The sequence below is a fragment of the Notamacropus eugenii genome, chromosome 1 (genome assembly GCF_028372415.1).
Source record: "Notamacropus eugenii isolate mMacEug1 chromosome 1, mMacEug1.pri_v2, whole genome shotgun sequence".
NCBI lineage: Eukaryota > Metazoa > Chordata > Mammalia > Diprotodontia > Macropodidae > Notamacropus > Notamacropus eugenii.
In genome coordinates, this window is record NC_092872.1 from 13786663 (window position 1) to 13804347 (window position 17685).

The 17685-nt window shown below is 43.0% G+C and overlaps 1 protein-coding gene across 1 annotated transcript in view; it reads left to right on the top strand.

Annotated features, from left to right (window-relative positions):
* The window catches only part of LOC140533871 (protegrin-2-like), a 39334-nt gene extending 24002 nt beyond the window's left edge, over positions 1–15332 (top strand). Inside the window, exons 2-4 of the mRNA XM_072654210.1 lie at positions 13539–13646; positions 13905–13976; positions 15117–15332. Of these exons, the coding sequence (XP_072510311.1) occupies positions 13539–13646; positions 13905–13976; positions 15117–15251 (315 nt within the window). The 3' untranslated portion in view covers positions 15252–15332. The remainder of the gene's footprint in view (positions 1–13538; positions 13647–13904; positions 13977–15116) is intronic.
* The last annotated feature ends 2353 nt before the right edge of the window (positions 15333–17685 follow it).

Below are 17685 nucleotides of genomic sequence, written 5' to 3' on the forward strand. Positions count from 1 at the left end.
ACATGCCAGGAACCTTCCAGGCTGTCTTGTGCTCCAGAATTGCTTCGCTTCATCATTCTGTGGATTCTGCAGCTCTAGAGTTTGTTTAGAGCCATTTTTTACAGGTATTTGGCTGGGCTTGGTGAGAGCTCTTTAGAAGGTGAATGCAATTGCTCTGCCACCTTGACTCTGCCCCCAGGACTTCACGAAAATTTAAACCTACTGATGTCAATCAAGAAACTTCTTTTCTTATTTTATAGTATTTTTCAAATTGCATGCAAAGAAAATTTTTACCTTTGCTTTTTTATAAAGTTATGAGTTCCAAATATCCTCCCTCCTTTCCTTTCCTCTCCCCTCCCCAAGAATTTTAATACAGTTTATATACGTGGAATCCTGTAACACTATTTTCATATCAGTCACATTGTGAAAGGAAACAGTTTGCCAAAATAATTGTACTTTGGAAAAGAAGAGAAATCACGGAAATAAATAAAGCAGAAACAGGAAGCTTTAATCTGCATTGAGTCCAGCATATCTTTCTCTGAATGTGGGAAACATTTTCCACCATGAGTCTTTCTGAACTTTCTTGGAAATCAGTTCACATTTACTCAGTGCCTAGTATGTGCCAGGTAATGCGCTAAGCCCTGGGGATACAGAACGCGGCAAATATAGCACCTGGTTCAAGGAGCTCACAATCTAATGAAAGACATAAGGTGCAAATACAGACAAGTTCAGCTACATACAGGATGAAGAAGAACTAAGTAATAGAAGGAAGGCACTTCTAGGACCTTAACACACTGTAGGGAAGACATCCTGGAAATGATGGCATTTCACTGGGGGCTTGGAAGGAGCCAGGGAGGTCAGCAAGCAGAATGAAGGAGGGAGAGCATTCCAGGCATGGGGGACAGCCAGAGAGAAGCCCCAGAGGAAGGAGATGGGTGTGACAGTGGTGCAGGACTTGAAGAGCTGTCCTGGGGGAGAGGGATTAGATTGGTTCAGTTCAGCCAGAGAAGACAGGACTAGAAGTACTGGGTGAAAGTGTGATGTGCCAAATTTAGGCTGGATAATAAGGAAAGAGTTGCTGAGGAGTAGGGCTCTCCTCAAATGGAATGGGCTGCTCAGAGAGATGGTGAGTTCTCTAAACTATCCCTTTCATCTTCTGATTGTTATAGGATAAAAACTATAAATGAACTTGGATAGTTTTGCCATTTTTATAATTTTGACATGACCCAGCCATGAGCACTGAATCTTCTTCCTGCTACTGCAGTTGGGTTTTGTTTCTTTAAGGAGAACTTGATATCTGTGCAAGTACTGAGTACAGTGATAGATAGACCATGCTCAAATTTTATGTATTTGATTGTTGTTTTCAGTGGGATTTCCTGATATCTTGATACCTCTTAGATTAGTCATTAGATTAGTCCAATGGCAAGACAAAAGTCAAGATGAGTGGTAATGGCTTGAGAAGCAATGGCTGAACTTGGCATCTGATGTCTGATCAAGCTCTGTGAGTTCCACAGTGGCTGCATCAGCCACCTTCATGGCCTTTGGAGAAAATTGATTTCTTCAATCCGTTGCACTGGGGAAATCTTCACATGCTTGGGATAGAAATTCCCCTAACTTCCCAATGGATTTGAGGCCTGTGAATTACCATAACCTTATTTAGTCAGTCTGCCAAGGTAGTTTTGGTATGATGTGGTTTCTCCCCTGCTACAGATTTTGGAATCACAAGAGAGGTTTTGGTGTCAGATGGACAGAAACAAATTGATGAGTATCCCTCAGTAAGTCTTCATAACACAAATCCTAGCACTCTCAGAAAAGCCCATCCTTCCTTATAAGGTTAGACTTGTTGAAAGGAAGAATATTTTGGCATTTTTGCAAACTATGTAGAGTTAGATATATAGAGAAAAACAGAAAAAGTGAAGTCCATTTGCCTAAGAATCAATGAAAGATTGGTCTTTCTTTCTCATGGCACTTCTTCTTGGAGAGAAAAGAGAATCATGTTTTTTTCTCTCTGGATGATGAAAATCAGAAAACCAGGATCTCTCTTTCCTCAAGCTCTTACCAACTCCACCCATGTCATCGGTTTAGCATATAAAGAAATCAGTTTCCACCAAGGTAGAAAGTCTTATACAGATCATCTGTTGTCAGAGGGTTACACAAACAACATTTTTTACACAAACAGAATACAGAAGGAGACCATACTAAAATTTGAGAAAGGAGAGATCAGTTCCAGGTGGAGGGATCAGAGAAGACTTCATAAAAACATGACCAATGGGTCTTATAGAAGGGCAAGGATGTCAGTAGACACAAATGTGTGAGAGGGAGAAGCTCTCTTGCAGGCAGATGGCACAGCCTATGCAAATACATGGAGAGGGGAGAGCAAAGGGTACAATGAGAGAGCAATAAATAATACAGCTTGTCTAGAAAACAGAAAATGAGAAGGGGAGAAAGGAAAAATGAGGTTGGAAGGATGTGAGACTCTCCCTCTGTCATGCTGGGGGCCAGGATGTCCCCTCTCAGCTTGCCTGCCTTTTCTCTCCCTTCTCCCCTTTGACATCCTCCAGGCTCCCCCTCAGTCTTTGCTGTGGCACTGTGCTTCAGATCAACAGGTCATTTTCTTTCATGCAGGGAAGTAGTTTCTGGGCTGGGGAGGAAGAAACCTGCATTTAAGCAGGAGAAAAGAAGTAAAGTCTGGGTTGACCTAGAACCTAGTTCTTCTCTCTTCTGGGGTCAAGCTCAGACTTAGAAGTTTCCCAAAGGAGTCTCAGGCATCACATTCAAAAGTTGTATTGGAAATATTCATCTCTGGTCACAGGCATGTAGACAGCACCAAGGGAAGGTGAGTATAAAGCAGTGAGTGTTGGCCTTGGAGTCAGAAGGTGAGAGTCGAGGTCTTGGCTCCGGTATTTACTGGATGTGTGACATTGGGTAAGTCCCCTGATGATGCTGAGGCTCAGGTGCCTGATGCATATAATCAATAATAGTGTCTGTGCTACCTACCTTAAATGAGATAATGATTGTAAAGGGACTGGTAAACTTTTAAGTGCTACAAAAATCTGTTATGACTGAAGATAAAGACAAGTAAGGAAAGGAGAGTGGGGAAGAAAGAGCATAGTGTTGACTCCAATGGCTCAGGAAGGCTACATGTGGATAAGAGAGCATGACAGTCTATAGAATGTCAGAGCTGGAAGGGATTTTAGGGAGCCTAGATGTCACTTTTTCATTTAATTCAGGTTTGTCACCCATAATGTGTTTGACAAGGAGCTAATGAATTAAAAACACCTAGGAAGCATCTACAATGTGAAAATTCCTGTTCCAGGTGCTGGAAAAGATGAAAAAAATAAAAAATTGCAGCAAGAATAAGAGAAACACAGAGATGCTTCGACTCCCTTATCATAAAATAATCACATGAATATGTGAGAATGTGAGAAATTCCAGAAAGAAAGGCTATCTTCCAGTCACATTGAATGTGTTGGTAGAACTTGGGGACTGCCTGGTTTAAAAGCAAAGTCACTAGGTCTCAGAGCTTGGGACAGGATCTATATGAAAAGTAGGAAGCTTCAGGCCAAGGCAACCTCAGTTGGGGGTGGGTGGAAGTGAGATTAAAAGATTGTCTGTGCCAGGTAAAGTTGTGCCCCATGCTCTGAAAGAACAGATGATGGTGCCCAGATCTCCACTCCCTAGCAGGATATAGCAATGGGGTGAAAGATAGGATGGGTTGTAGATAGGGGTACTCTAGGAATGTAAGTCCAGGGAGACGGGTCCCAGAAGAGGGAGAGCCTGAGGAGATTTGGTGGCAGCCTGGTGCCAGATGAGGGAGGGAGGAACAGCTGGAGGACTGCCAAAGGGACTAATCATGGCTGCAGAAGTCCATTCCATGGACAAAACCTCTACCACTCTATCCTAACTGTAGCTCTGCCTAGGTTCCTCTTTCAGCCTACAACTGGCCATACACTGAGAAGCATTCATTGCTTTGATCCTGCTGAAGGAAAGGCAGTACTTGGAGAGACTCTCTGGCATTTGAGTTGAGTCTCTGTAGAGGTCAGAGTGAGGGAATGTTCAGGAAACTTGGTAGTTCTGATGACTGTTTGTCTCTCTTTAAGTCTACTGTAGGGAGACGGAGTCTCTATTTCAGAGCATTGATGATGAATAAACTCTAGGGCAAGTGAGGGGTTTTCCACCCAGGCCTGTGTCTGGTGCCCTCACAATCTGAGAAGCATTGATATTGATATGGGGAGGAGGGACAAGAGATCTGGATCTGATTTCACTTCTTGCTAGCAACATTCTATTATTCGAAGGGACAAGTCTACTTTTCCCCTCTCTCCACTGACACCACAGATGACTTACTCACAAGAATCACTCGATTTGGATCTCTAACGTGACCTGGGTCTAACTAGGCAGCTCATTCTCAAGACAATGGAGCCAACTTTCACTCTGCTTTCAGATGCCAAATCTGGTCAGTTCTCCCTCGTGTCCTGTCCACTTCACCTTTCCCATCCAAACCCTCCTTTCCATTCCTCTAACCACCACTCCCGAACAAGTCCTCATCACTTTTCACCTACTGCAATAACCTGCTGACTGATCCCCCTGTGCCAAATCCTAAATTTCTTCACTCCATTGTCCACCCAGCTTCCTAATGAAAACATGTGATCTTGTCACTTCCCTCCTTAAAACAAATAGTCAAAGAAGGAAACAAAAACCTCAGGTACTCCCTAGAGTCTATAGGATAAATGACAGACAACTGGACAACACATCATATTTAAGACCTTCTTGGCACCTATACCACCTTACAAACTACATCCCTTATTGTTCAAAATATTTTGCTGGCAAACTAGATTTCTTGCTTTTCCATAGTCTTATCTTGCTGTGTCTAGAGTTCCCTGTGCCAGGAATGAATCCCTGCCCATCTCTGCCCACTGAGAGCCTTCTCTTCCTCCAAGGCCCAGCTCAGACATCACTTTTTTCATGAAGCCTTCACAGGTCTATTGCCCCTCCACCCCCACTCCACAGTCCTACCCATGAAGTCATCTCTCTCAGACTGTCTTGACCACTTCATGTCTAGCTGTTACCTGGTCCCAATCCCTGCCACATGTTCCATTGTATGCTTAGAATTCTGTTCCCGCTCCCATGCTTCCTAGATTCTCAGCCACTTCAGGGGAGACATTTTGAGTGGGGGGTTTTCCATCTTTTTCTGTGCAGTTTAAGAGTACATGAGAAGTCCTTAAATGAGAAAACATGGAGGCAGAAAGTATAAGTGAAGGGTAAACTGCAGCAAGTAAGAGACCTGGGAATGGGCGAATGAACAAATGAATGAAGGAATGAAAAGACATTTCTGCTTTCAGTGCTTTCCCTCTCTTCATGATTTCCTATTCATCTGCTCACAGCTTGCTTTGCGTACATTCTTTTGCATGTTGTCTCCCTCTCATTAGATTGTAAGTTCCTTGAGGGCAGGGTCTGTCTTTTGCCTCTTTTTGGATCTCCAATACTAACAGAGTTCCTGGCACATACTAACTTACTAATTAATGTTTAGCAGTTAATTGAATGCCTTGGTGTGTCCCAGAAACAATGCTAAGTACTTGGAAAACAAATATAATCCATGTATTCTGGCTCCAAATCCACAATCCAAATCTAGGCGCCTGAAACATTAGTCTTCCTCATGAGAAGCCTTCACAAGAAGGTCTTCATCTTCCTCTGCCTTCAGTGACTGCTCCAACTCTCAGTGATCTCTGCTCCTACCTGGTTTTATAGAGAAATGGCAAAACAAACCTTGGTACTCAGGCCAGAAACCTGAGGAAAAGCCCCACCTCTGTCACCTCAGGCTGCACCATCACTGCTCAGTTCTTCATGTTTCCAATCTGTAAATTGGGGGCTCCACAACCAAGTTGGAGAGGCCCTGTGAGGTAGTAGATTGAGGACCCCCAGGAAGGAGTTAGGAAGCCTGGATTCCAATCCCCCTCTGACATAGTGGACATGCTGTGACATTCAACAAGTTGCTCCAAGCAGCCCTCCAAGACCACAAACTTCAGAACAATTGTCCGTCTGAATGGGTACAATGAGATTCTTCAGTAGAAACACCCTACATCAAGGAAATCAACGATCTCTACTGTTCCCCTACCTTGCCCCCACCCTCACCAAATCAAAACGTAAAATCACTCTGTACTTTACCAGATCATTGTGAGAAAACACTGCAATTTTTAAAGTGTCATCAGAATAGTACATGTTAGTATGTCCTATAATACCACCCGTATAATATTTTATTTTTATTTGATGATTTCCTTTGTATCAGCATTATCTTCCTCACTACCCAGAAGGATGAAAGTTGGAGACTGAAGACACTGGTGCAAGAGAGAGACCCTACTAAGCAGCAAAACCAGGATGGGCTTGGTTAGGGTCTCCTCATTTGGCCACCTATATTACCAATGTGATACTCACAGCAGTTGCCGTGAATACACAGGTGTATTTCCAGGGCTGAATTACAAAATATAACAAACTTTCTTCCTCAAAGGTAAAACCAAGATATTGATTCAGATACCAGGAAACCAATTCCACCATGATAATAAGGAAGTTCATACACATCACCAACCCAGGGAGCACTGACCTCCCCAAGCCTTCCCTCCCTTAGGCTTACCCACAAAAAACACTCCCCTAGGCAAAATTCTTCCCTCTCTCACTCATGCTAGCTGCTCTCTCCCAGCTCTGCCTCCCTGTCACTTCCTGCTGTATTCATTTGGCAAGCTCCTCCCACCATGGCCTACATGTGACTCAGGCTCCACATGACTCAGGCTCCATCACAGAAGTCAACTGGATTTGAGCTCAAAGCTGATCACATAGGCCCATTAATAGGTAGGATAGATCTTCCCATTCTTTTAACATTACATTCAGCCCCAAGACCTTTAATGTCCTTTATACAGGTCAATGGGAGTTTAGGGGTAAATGGTATCAACATAACTTCACACCAGTATAACTGGGATAACACAAAGTAAACATATAAAACAGTGACTTTGGGTGGGGTCTTAAGCATAAGCATTTCATCTTTCTCCCTCGAATGAATGAGACCAAAAATCCCTTGGAGTATGTAATGTTAATTAGAGAGTTAAAGATCTTCTCCACCCTGATGGGCCTCTCCATTAAGGGAAGCTTGATGAGGGGAAGCCATATCTATTGTTAATTTCCAATAATTTCATTCAAATGAGAATAAAATGTTCTAATTTCTAATGGTTCTCAAGGGTTGTGATGCCATCTGCTTCTGAAAAGTGTATAAATACTCTTAGGTGAAGTTTGACTTTGAGGCTCATTTATTGGAACTGTTTGTCTGGCCAAATGAGACCCTGGACAGCTGCTAAGGAGTCCCCCTACTTTGAAAACCCAAATGTTGGTGCTTCTCTCTCTGGTAACTACGTATGTATGGTCAGACAGTTGGATCTTTCTGTGGATCTGTGATGTATGTATTGCTTACAGTCACACAGTTGGAAACCCTGTCTGTATGCTCATCTTTCTTTCTCTGCTTGTCTTTTCTCTGGAGTTCAGGGTGCTGAATTTTTACCCTGAATTAAGTGAATGACACATGTGCTTGATCAAAATGATTGTTGACTCCTCAAAAGTTGTTTGCCTTTTAGAAAAGCAGATTAAGAACCTGTGTAGGTGGCCCTCCTGTGTATGTCAGGGTCCTTGCTGTTACAGGGTAAGGTATCATCCTTCTCTAATTACTTCCTGCTGAGCTTGGATGGAGAACTGTCCCTGCCATGACAGGTCCCATTCAAGGGTTCAGTTCTTTAACCAGCATCCAGAGCTTGGTCGATGCCAGGTCCAGGCATGATGTATCACAGTCTTAGAGAGACGAAGATATCAGTTAAGCAGTCAGTCATCTACAAGTGGAGTACACTAAGCCTGAAGCAGTCAAATCTAGCAAATAAGTTGTGCAGACAAAAGCCAAAAGGCATAAGGAGACAATAATGAGAAGCAGGATGGTTCTGGAGTTCATGAACCCACTATCATAGCCTTACTCACAGTAAAACATATGAGTTAAGGGCACAATTTGGTAATCATCGAGTCCTGAATAAACAGCAGTTACCAGTTTCTGGTATTACCAGTAATACCAGAAAAGTATTATCTTTTCCATGTGCTATAATCTCTGTAACCTTTGGAATATCATCTGGCATCTGTTTTACTCATCCTTTAGCTCCCAATTTTATTCTATCAGTGGAACCAAATCCTTCAGTTCCTCTGACAGTGACTGTGGAAGGAGGGTCAGTTTTCACAGGGGGTATTATTTCACAAGGAGTAATGATCACTTGAACTATTCTATCATTTTTACAAAACTATATAGGTTCTTCACCTAAATTTGGGAACATCATAATAATTTCTCCTTGATAATGAGAATCTATTACTCCAACCAACACGTGTTCCTTCCGCTGCTAATTCTGATTTAGATAACATTTGTCTAAAATTATTTTTACAGATTCTCATACATATTCCAGTAGAGATTTTTCTTATTTCTTTTCTATCCAACAAAAAGTCCTCTAAACAATGTAAATCATATCCAGCTGATCCAGGGGCTCCTAGATATGGTGCTGGGACATCGTGCCTTATAGTCCACTACTCAATATTTGGCATCTTATGTGTTTCCTGTTTTCTTTTTTTTTTTTTTAACTAGGATGAAAATTTTTATTTTAAAGTAAAATTATAATTTTTTTTGGAGGGGGCTGTCAATTGATGTGTCTAGTTGTTTTAGTGCTAGAAGTCTGGGATTATAACAGTCTCACAAACTTTTACCTAGGACATACAATTCTGAGACTTCACCTTAATGCCAACAATGTCCTTATATCAAGGACCTGTGATTTTAATATTTTGAGAAGTTCCTCCAGTCTGCAACCCAGTGTAACTTACAGCCTTAAGGCGTTTCCTAGGCTCAGAGAGGTCAGGTGATTAGCCTACTATCACACAAATATTCAGAAACAAGATTTGAACCCAGGTCTTCCTGATTCTCAGTTCTTTACTCACCAAATTATACTGCCTCTCATTCATAAGCAAGAGGAGTAAAAGGAATGTAGATAATGAGCTCCATTAACAGTTCAGTGTCAAAACCACAGCAGCTTTTCTGTTAGCAGCTAGCAATGATTTTTTTCTGTATTTCACTCACAGATCAGTTTTTGATACTTATCTAGCTCACTTAATCTAGCCAAAAAAGGAAAATTAGCTTCACTTCTTAACTTCCCATTAAATCTAAGATCAGCTACTTCCTTTTTTTCTATGAAGCAAAACCAAAGGAGAGATGTAAAATATATGTAGTCATTTAAAAAGTAAAAAATCAGATCTCTTATGAGTAAAATCACCTCCTCACAATGCCTGCCTAACAAAGCTATTAAAAGGTGTAAAGAGCTACTTGGAGTAAGGGGAGGAGAGCGTGACTTTCCTCTCAAGAAAGAGGGATTCTTGTTGAGGCATAGGTTGAACGCGATGACCTCTGAAAAGTCATTTTCATCTCTCACATTCTGTGATTTTGATCAAAAGAAAGCAGTTTTCCACTTTTTACTCCCTTTGTTTTGAAATAACACCCTCAAATTTATCTCTAACCACTGGTTCTCACAAGCAATTTAGCTTAAATCACTGTACACAGTACTGGTTTGCAAGAAGAGGGATGGAGAGATAGGCAGACGGGAATAAAAATGGATTTCAACAGTTTGATAGAAATATAATTAAAAATATCAATAGTAATATCACGCCATACATACACAATACATATACATGTGTGTATGTGTGTATATATATATATATATGCATATTTGTATGTATGGATGTGTGGTGCTTTATAATCTTTTAAGACTTTGACATCAAAAAAGTCAAGCTTACTAAGCATTCTCTCTGCATCTACACTGACATGTAGATATGTAGACATAAGTAACATGAAAATTCAAGTTATAAAAGAAAGAAATGGGCAATTACTCATAAAAATTATTTATGAAAGGAGCTTTATGGCTCCTTCAAATAATACATGTACAATTGTGCTGTTTACAAACATTTAATGAACATACTTTTCAGAAACACATTACATAAAACAAAACAATGTGTATCATGTATGGTGGTTTATGCATGCATGCACCTGAGTTTTCAGTAAGGGGTGGGCAGAGACAGTCTAAACCTATGGTTTTATCCACGAAGAAAATTCCTGGTCTACCAAATTTCCTTAACTGATGTGATATACAGCTCCTGTGTAACTTACGTTCTTAGAGAGTTACTTGTGACACTGAAAAATTAAATCACTTCCCCAGAGTCAAAAAGCTACCAAGTGTCAGAGACATAACTAGAAGTCAAGGCTATCTCAATTCAGGGACACTTCTATATTCAATATGGTAGGCTGCTCCTTTGCAATGAGTCCATGACTTGGGTCTGACACATACTGATTACAGGCAAGTTTATGTATTGTCTTCCCCCATGAGAATGTAAACTTGAGGGATGGAGCTGCCAGCTTCTTCTTCATCTTCTTGAAAAAATCCCCCTGGCTTCTATCTGTAATGCCAGCTCTTACCACAGTACCCCACACATAGTAAATGCTTAACAAATGTTATTGACTTCACCTCTTGGTGCCCTTGGCAACTCTTCTTTTTAAATATGCTTGTTCTATTTCTAGGACTTGTTACACAAGATGGAATTCTGCAGATACACTGACAGTATTCTGCGCAAGACTGTGAGGCAATCGCCTGCTGGGAAGTCCATGCGTCCCTTGGACCAGAGCGCTCCTGCTCCTGCCACCGCTGCCCCCTGCACCAGAGGCTGCCCCAAATCGCGATCAAAGCCGCTCTCCGCGCACTTGCTGCCCTGTTCACGGAAGTGTCAGCTCAAGGACTTTGGCTGCCTTCCGATGAAGGACCCCCAGGAGCCACTCCGCAGACACCCCCGCGGCTGCCTCCTCTCCCACCCCCACCTCCCTCCCCGTTTTCTAATTGGTAGATCTGGAGTCATCATTCTGGCTAGAGATGTGCTTTCTCCCAATGATCCATAAAAGCAGTGAACAAATTATCTTTCCAATGTTGATAAGAATTATTAGAACTTAACTTCCTTAACTGTTCTTTCAATAATCCATTCCTTCTTCCAATTAAGCCAGATGTTTGTGCATAATATGGAATATGATATATTCACTCTCTGTTGCTTAATATACAATATCTCTTCATTTCATTACCTTTCAGATGTGACCTATTGTCACTTTGAATCTGCATTCCATCATAAAGATTTATAATATCTAGAATTTTACAGATGTTTTTCTGGGTCACATTCTCATAAGGACAAGCCATTGTTACATCTCAATTGGTCTCAACACAAGTACACAAAAATTCTCATCCTTTATCTTGGGGTAGAGGTCCAACACAACCTATTTGCCAGATTTGGACTGGAACTTTTCTCCTTGCCATCTTTCCATGTCCTACCCAAGGAATAGTTCCTTCCTTCTCCAGTTGACATATATGACATTCCTCTGCCACTTGTTTCAACAATGAATGAGAGACAGTAATACCTCAGTCTCATGCCCACTGGTAGGTGGCCACCCCTAAATGGCCAACTGTTGCTGGACTCATTTTGCTAGTACCAGATCATCAGGTGGTTTCAGAGTAGGGACAAGATGTTGAGTAGCCATCTTTGCTAGTCAATCAACACATGCATTGTACTTGTGTTCTGATGTGGTGAGGGCCACATGAGGATCTACATGAAAAACTGACCAATTAGTAACCTGTGGCCTGAGCATTTTGGGAAGGATCAGAGTAGAATACAGAGGTCAATTTAAACAACTCTAACTCTGTTGCAAAGTTCCTTGAGTAACTGGAAAGGCAACCCAATATTGCAGCTGACTGAACTATCCACCCATCTGCCAGCCCTGCAGGTCTTTGTAAGACAGAGAGAGTTGGGGAACATATTTATTTCTTCACATCCCTCTACCTCTGTAATATGCTGCCTTCCTCCTCTACTTTTTCTCCATACTTCTCCTCTGTGCCCTGTCCTTGCTTTTGATTAAGTCAAGGACTGTATGATGAAATGGAAGGAGGAGACTGCCAGCCCTGGGGCAAGAGGTGACCAATCACAAAAGAATGGAGGAAATCAGACCTCAGGGAACTGTTAGAAGCCAATGACTGCAGGTACCCTTTGTCCTTCTGTAAGGCTGGGAGGAGCCTATGAATAAAGGATAAATCCTTTCTGCCCAGAGCATTGAGCACCAAGAGGATGAGGGACTCAACCATGCAGGTACTCCTATTGGTGCTGGGGCTGCTCAGCCTGATGACTCCACTTGGCTATGCCCAGGACCAGCCATAGCAGGATGTCCTGAATAGATTCATTCAGGAATACAACAGAAAGTCAGAATCAGAAAGCCTCTTTCGTCTCTCAATCCTGAAACTCCCACCAGAGGAAGTGAGTAGCATTGGGATGATGGGGGAGGGTTCCCTCTGCCAAGATTCTCTAACACGACCCCTTCACTCCAGAAAAACTTGATCTCCATTTGGGGAGACATTGAGAAACAGTGGAAAAAGTCAGGCAGCTTGGTGGCAGAGTGGATAGAGCACTGGCCCCCAAATTCAGGGAGACCTGAGTTCAAATGCACTCTCACACACTCACTAACTGTGTGCCTGGGCAAGTCATTTTACCTCTGCTTGCCTCAATTTCCTCCACTGTGAAGTGGAGATAGTGAAAGCCTCTACGTCCTAGACTTGTTGTCAAGGTCTAATGAGATAATAATAGTAAAGCACTCAGTACATTTAGTAGCCAGGCATATAAATACATGTGCATGTATGTATGTATGTGTGTATGTACACGTATAAATATGTACACATATATTTGTATAGATGTTTGCTGTTATTATTGGCATTATTGGCCTCAGAAGATTTGAAAAGACATTTCTGGATCCAGTGCTTTCCTGTTCTTGATGAATTCCTATTTATCCTGCACACAGCTTGCTTTCTGTATATTCCCTTGCATGCTGTCTCCCTCTCATTACATTGTAAGCTCCTTGAGGGCAGGGGCTGTCTTTTGCTTCTTTTTGTATCTCCAGTACTAAGCAGGTTGCCTGGTGCACAGTAGGTGCTTAATAAATGTTTAGTGATTGATTGAATGCCTTGTTATGTCCTAGGAACAATGCTAAGTGCTCAGAATACACACAAATTCCAGGTCTTCAGACTCCACAAAGAGGACTCTTATCCCTGCTGGAACAGTCATATGGCCCAGTGCAGATTTAAACTTGTATTGTTTTTTTTCCTTTTTGAAGGTTTTAGTCTCCCTCCCAGCCTGAGGTGCTCCCTGAGGACCTGGAATGTGGAAACTGAGCATAGGGGATGCCCCCAGGTCACTCAGTAGACTCTGTTTTGAGGAATGACTGTTCTGGATGCCCCTGTTCTGATCCTGCTGCCAGTGTGACCTTGGGCAAGTCACCTAACTTTCCGAATTCTCAGTTTCCTCATCTAGACATCCATGGGGTCAGAGTAGATGGTGTCTAAGGCCCTTCCACCACTAACTAGCTTGCTGATGGCTCCAGAGGGGCTCAGAAGGGACCTAGCTCTAAAAGGCTGCCCTGCCTTCCTCCCCAGAACAATGATCCTACTGCTCCACAACTTCTGAAATTCACCCTCAGAGAGACTGTGTGCCCCAAAACTGAACATCGCAATCCTGATGAATGTAACTTCAAGGCAAATGGGGTGAGAGTGTCCTGCACTGGGGAGGGAATATGAATGAATGAGGCTCTTTCAGGGGATATGCACCCCTTGGGGCAGGGAGGGTGCTGAGCTCTGCTTTTTGCTGCCCTGAGGAAAGTGATTTGTCCCACCTGAGAAGCAGAAAACCTTTCCCAGGGGGCTGGCTGGGGACAAAGCTTGAGCTTGGTGTCAGTCCTGGCATGTCAGGGGCAGAGGTCACAGGCTGGTAGTCCTGAACTCTCTCTCTGCCACCCTTCACAGCTGGTGAAAGAATGCATTGGAACCATTGACCTGGATTCTCCCAATCCCTCTGTTGATATTTCCTGTGATAGGGTAAGTGGTGAATCCTCCTTGGGGGCCTGGGAGAAGAGCCCAAACATTCATTCCCCACATTGGGTCCATGATGCCTTCTCCCTTGGAAGCTGCTGGGATTGATCTGTAGCTAGAGGAGATTGGGATCAACTTTGACCCTTCTTCCCTCTTTCCAACCTTAGTGTCTGCCTAGTCTCTCTTTTCTTCCTCCAGGTTTGAGGAGGGGATGTAGATACAGAGACAGGAGCATTTTTCTCCTCCAGCCCCCATGCATCTCACCCAACCACAGATATGGAGCTAGAGAGTTCTGTAACTTGAGAGTCCAAGGGAAAGAGGGGGAAGTAAAGAAGGCCAGTTGTACAGGAAGTGTCTAGATATACATTTCCAGAGAATCAGTCTGAGGAATTTGAATTGGAGGGAGCCCTAGAAATTATCTAGTCAAATACCCTTCCTCCAATTTATAAAGAAACTGAGGTTCAGAAATATGTAGTGACCTTCTCCCAAGTCATAGTGCTAGCTAACGTCTGAGCTGAAACAGTTCTTCTGACTCCAACTGTCTTGGTAACCCCAATAGCTCAGCTCTGGCCCTAGTGATGAAATGGGTTAACAGATCTAGGGTGGGGTGGGCTAAGGGTGCAGGCAGTGACTCTGCCAGCCACTCTCAAGTGGAAGGCTGTGAGGCCAGGGGTGGTCTTGTCGGGGGCAGAGTCAATGTGACCTGGTCCCAGGGTGTTCTTGGAGGGTAGAATCATGGAAGGGGGTAGGGTAAGGATTTCTTGTTCTCCTTTGCATCGTCTGCAGAGAAACAGGAGGAGGGTGTCCTGGGAAGACTTTTAATATTTTTGCAAAATAAACATGAAGAAGCCCCTGAGGATTTAGCTTTCTGTGCCGGGGGAGCACTGCTGTTAGAATAGAAGGCTACAGATTTGGGGTCAACTCCCGAGTCTGTACCCTGCCAGCTGTGTCAGGATGTATCTCTCGTTTCCTCCTTTCCCATGGGGAGGCTGCACCAGATGACTGTGGAGGGCCTTCCAAGCTCTCAGTCTCATGAAGCTTTAAGTTAGTCTATGCCCCTAGGCGCGAGGGCAGGTTTGTCTTCCCTCTTCAGCTGGACCCCCAGAGGCCCTGGACTAAGGAGCTCTGTTTGTCTTCCCTCTGCAGCCTGCGAAGGTCAAGAGAGGACTTTGGGACACTGTGAAGGAGAAAGCGAAGAAACTCAGGAATAGTATTAGGAGAAGAGTAAACGGTCTTAAAATTGGAGCTGCTGACCGAGTGCCAGGGCACTCTTTTGCATGAGACTGAGCCTCAGTTTCTATCTTAAGGTCTTGTACTACATCTGAGTCTGCTCAGATTAATAAACCCCAATTTTACACTCTCTCCATGTTTTCTCAGATTTCCTCCTCCACTCAGTTCATTTCTGACTGAACATTTAAATACTTATCATGTACTCTTGGACTGCACATAAAAAGGTGAAAAAAACCTACCCATCATGTCTGCCCTGAAGGAGCTTATATTGGAGGAGGGGTGGGAGCAGGAGCAGGACTGCCAGCATACAATGGGATGTGTGGCAGTGGGTTGGGACCAGGACTCACCTAGACAATGTGGTCTAGACAATCTGAGAGAGATGATTTTATGGTTAGGCCTGGGGGGGAGGAGGGGGTGATTGGGAGGGGGAATGGGTGGGGGTGGGTGGGAACAATAGACCTGTGAAGGCTTCAGGAAAGAAGGGAGGTCTGAGCTGGGCCTTGGAGGAAGAGAAGGCTTTGAGTGGGCAGAGATGAGAAGGGACCCATTCCAGGCACAGGTTGAGCAAACAAATCTAGTTTGGCAGCAAAATTATTAGAGCATCAAGGAATGTAGTTTCTAAGGTGGTGTAGGTAGGTCAAGGCCAAGAGGGCCTTATTAGCAGGTGTTCTCCACGCATTTGTAATTTATCCTACAGAAAATAGGGAATCCCTGAAGGTTTTTGTGTCTTTCCTTGGCTATTTGTTTTAAGCAGGGAAGTGACAACATCATATGTTTCAATAGGAGAATAATCTCATTAGGAAGCTGGGTGGACAATGGAATGGAGCAGGTTAGGATTAGGCAAAAAGGTATCAGTCAGGAGGTTATTGCAGTAGGTGAAAAGAGATGAGGGCTTGCTCTGGGCTGGTGGTTGGAGGAATGGAAATGAGGGTTTGGATGGGAAAGGTGAAGTGGACAGGACAGAAGGGAGAATTGACCAGATTTGGTAACTAAATGGATGAGGGTCATGGTGGAGAGAAAACAGAGTGAAAGTTGACTCCATTATCTTGGGAATGAGCTGCCTACTTAGACCCAGTTCCCTTTAGAGAACCCAATCCAGTGGTTCTTGTGAGCAAACCCAACATAGTGTATACAGGAAGAGGGAAAAGGAGGACTTGTCTCTTTGATCAAGGAAGAATTTTACTAGCAAGAAGTGAAATCAGATCCAGAACTGTTATCCCAGTTTCCCAAACCAATATCCCACTAGGCCCCAAAGCCTCTCAGACTGTCAGGGGTCCATTCACAGGCTAGGATGGCAAACCCCTCACTTTCCCTATTATTTGCACATCACCACTTCTCTGAATTAGATACTCTTCCTATTCTACATTTAAAAATAGGCACACAGTCAACATCACCTTTCATGAAACTATCAAGGACAAGTACCCTGATATTTTAGAACCAGAGAGTAAAATAAATATTGAAATAATCCACAGATCACCTCCTGAAAGAGATCTGAAAAGAAAAACTCCTAGGAATGTTGTAGCCAAATTCCAGAGTTCCCGGGTCAAAGAGAAATTATTGCTGCAAGCAACCAGAAAGAAGGCACAGGAACTAGGAGTAAAACCATGGATCACCTATCCAGAGAACTGAGTATAATACTTCAGGGGAAGAAATGGTCATTCAATGAAATAAAGGACTTTCAAGCATTCTTGATGAAAAGACCAGAGCTGAATAGAAAATTTGACTTTCAAACACAAGAATCAAGAGAAGCATGAAAAGGTAAACAGCAAAGAGAAATCATAAGGGACTTACTAAAGCTGAACCATTTACATTCCTACATGGAAAGACAATATTTGTAACTCTTGAAACTTTTCTCAGTATTTGAGTAGTTGGAGGAATTGTATACATATAGATAGAGGGCACAGAGTGAGTTGAGTAGAAAGGGATGATATCTAAGAAAATACAATTAAGAGGTGAAATGAATATGTTAGGAGGAGAAAGGGAGAAATGGAATGAGACAAATTATCTCTCATAAAAGAGGCAAGAAAAAGCTTTTTCAATGGAGGGGGAAAGTGGGGAGGTAAGAGGGAAAAAGTGAAGCTTACTCTCATCACATTTGCCTTAAGAAGGGAATAACACTTACACTCAATTTGGTATGAAAATCTCTTACACTACAGAAAAGTAGGAGAGAAGGGGATGAGTGGGGTGTGGGGGGAATGATAGAAGGGAGGGCAAATGGGAGGAGGGAGTAATCTGAAGTAATTGCTTCTAATGTGGGGATGGAACAAAGTCAATGCTGATATATTTTATTTGTAATCATCTAAAGCTGACAATGCATTCCTCTTTTGTGACTTTTCCAAGTTGTTAAGTTTGGGGTCCCAGAATGGATGAAGGATAGTGTGGAGGTGAAGCTGGTCTTTAGTTGTAAGCCTAGACTGTGCCACAGGGCCCTGGTGGTAGTAGAACAGGGCACTGAGCAAGGTAATGAAAGACAGATGGATGGTAC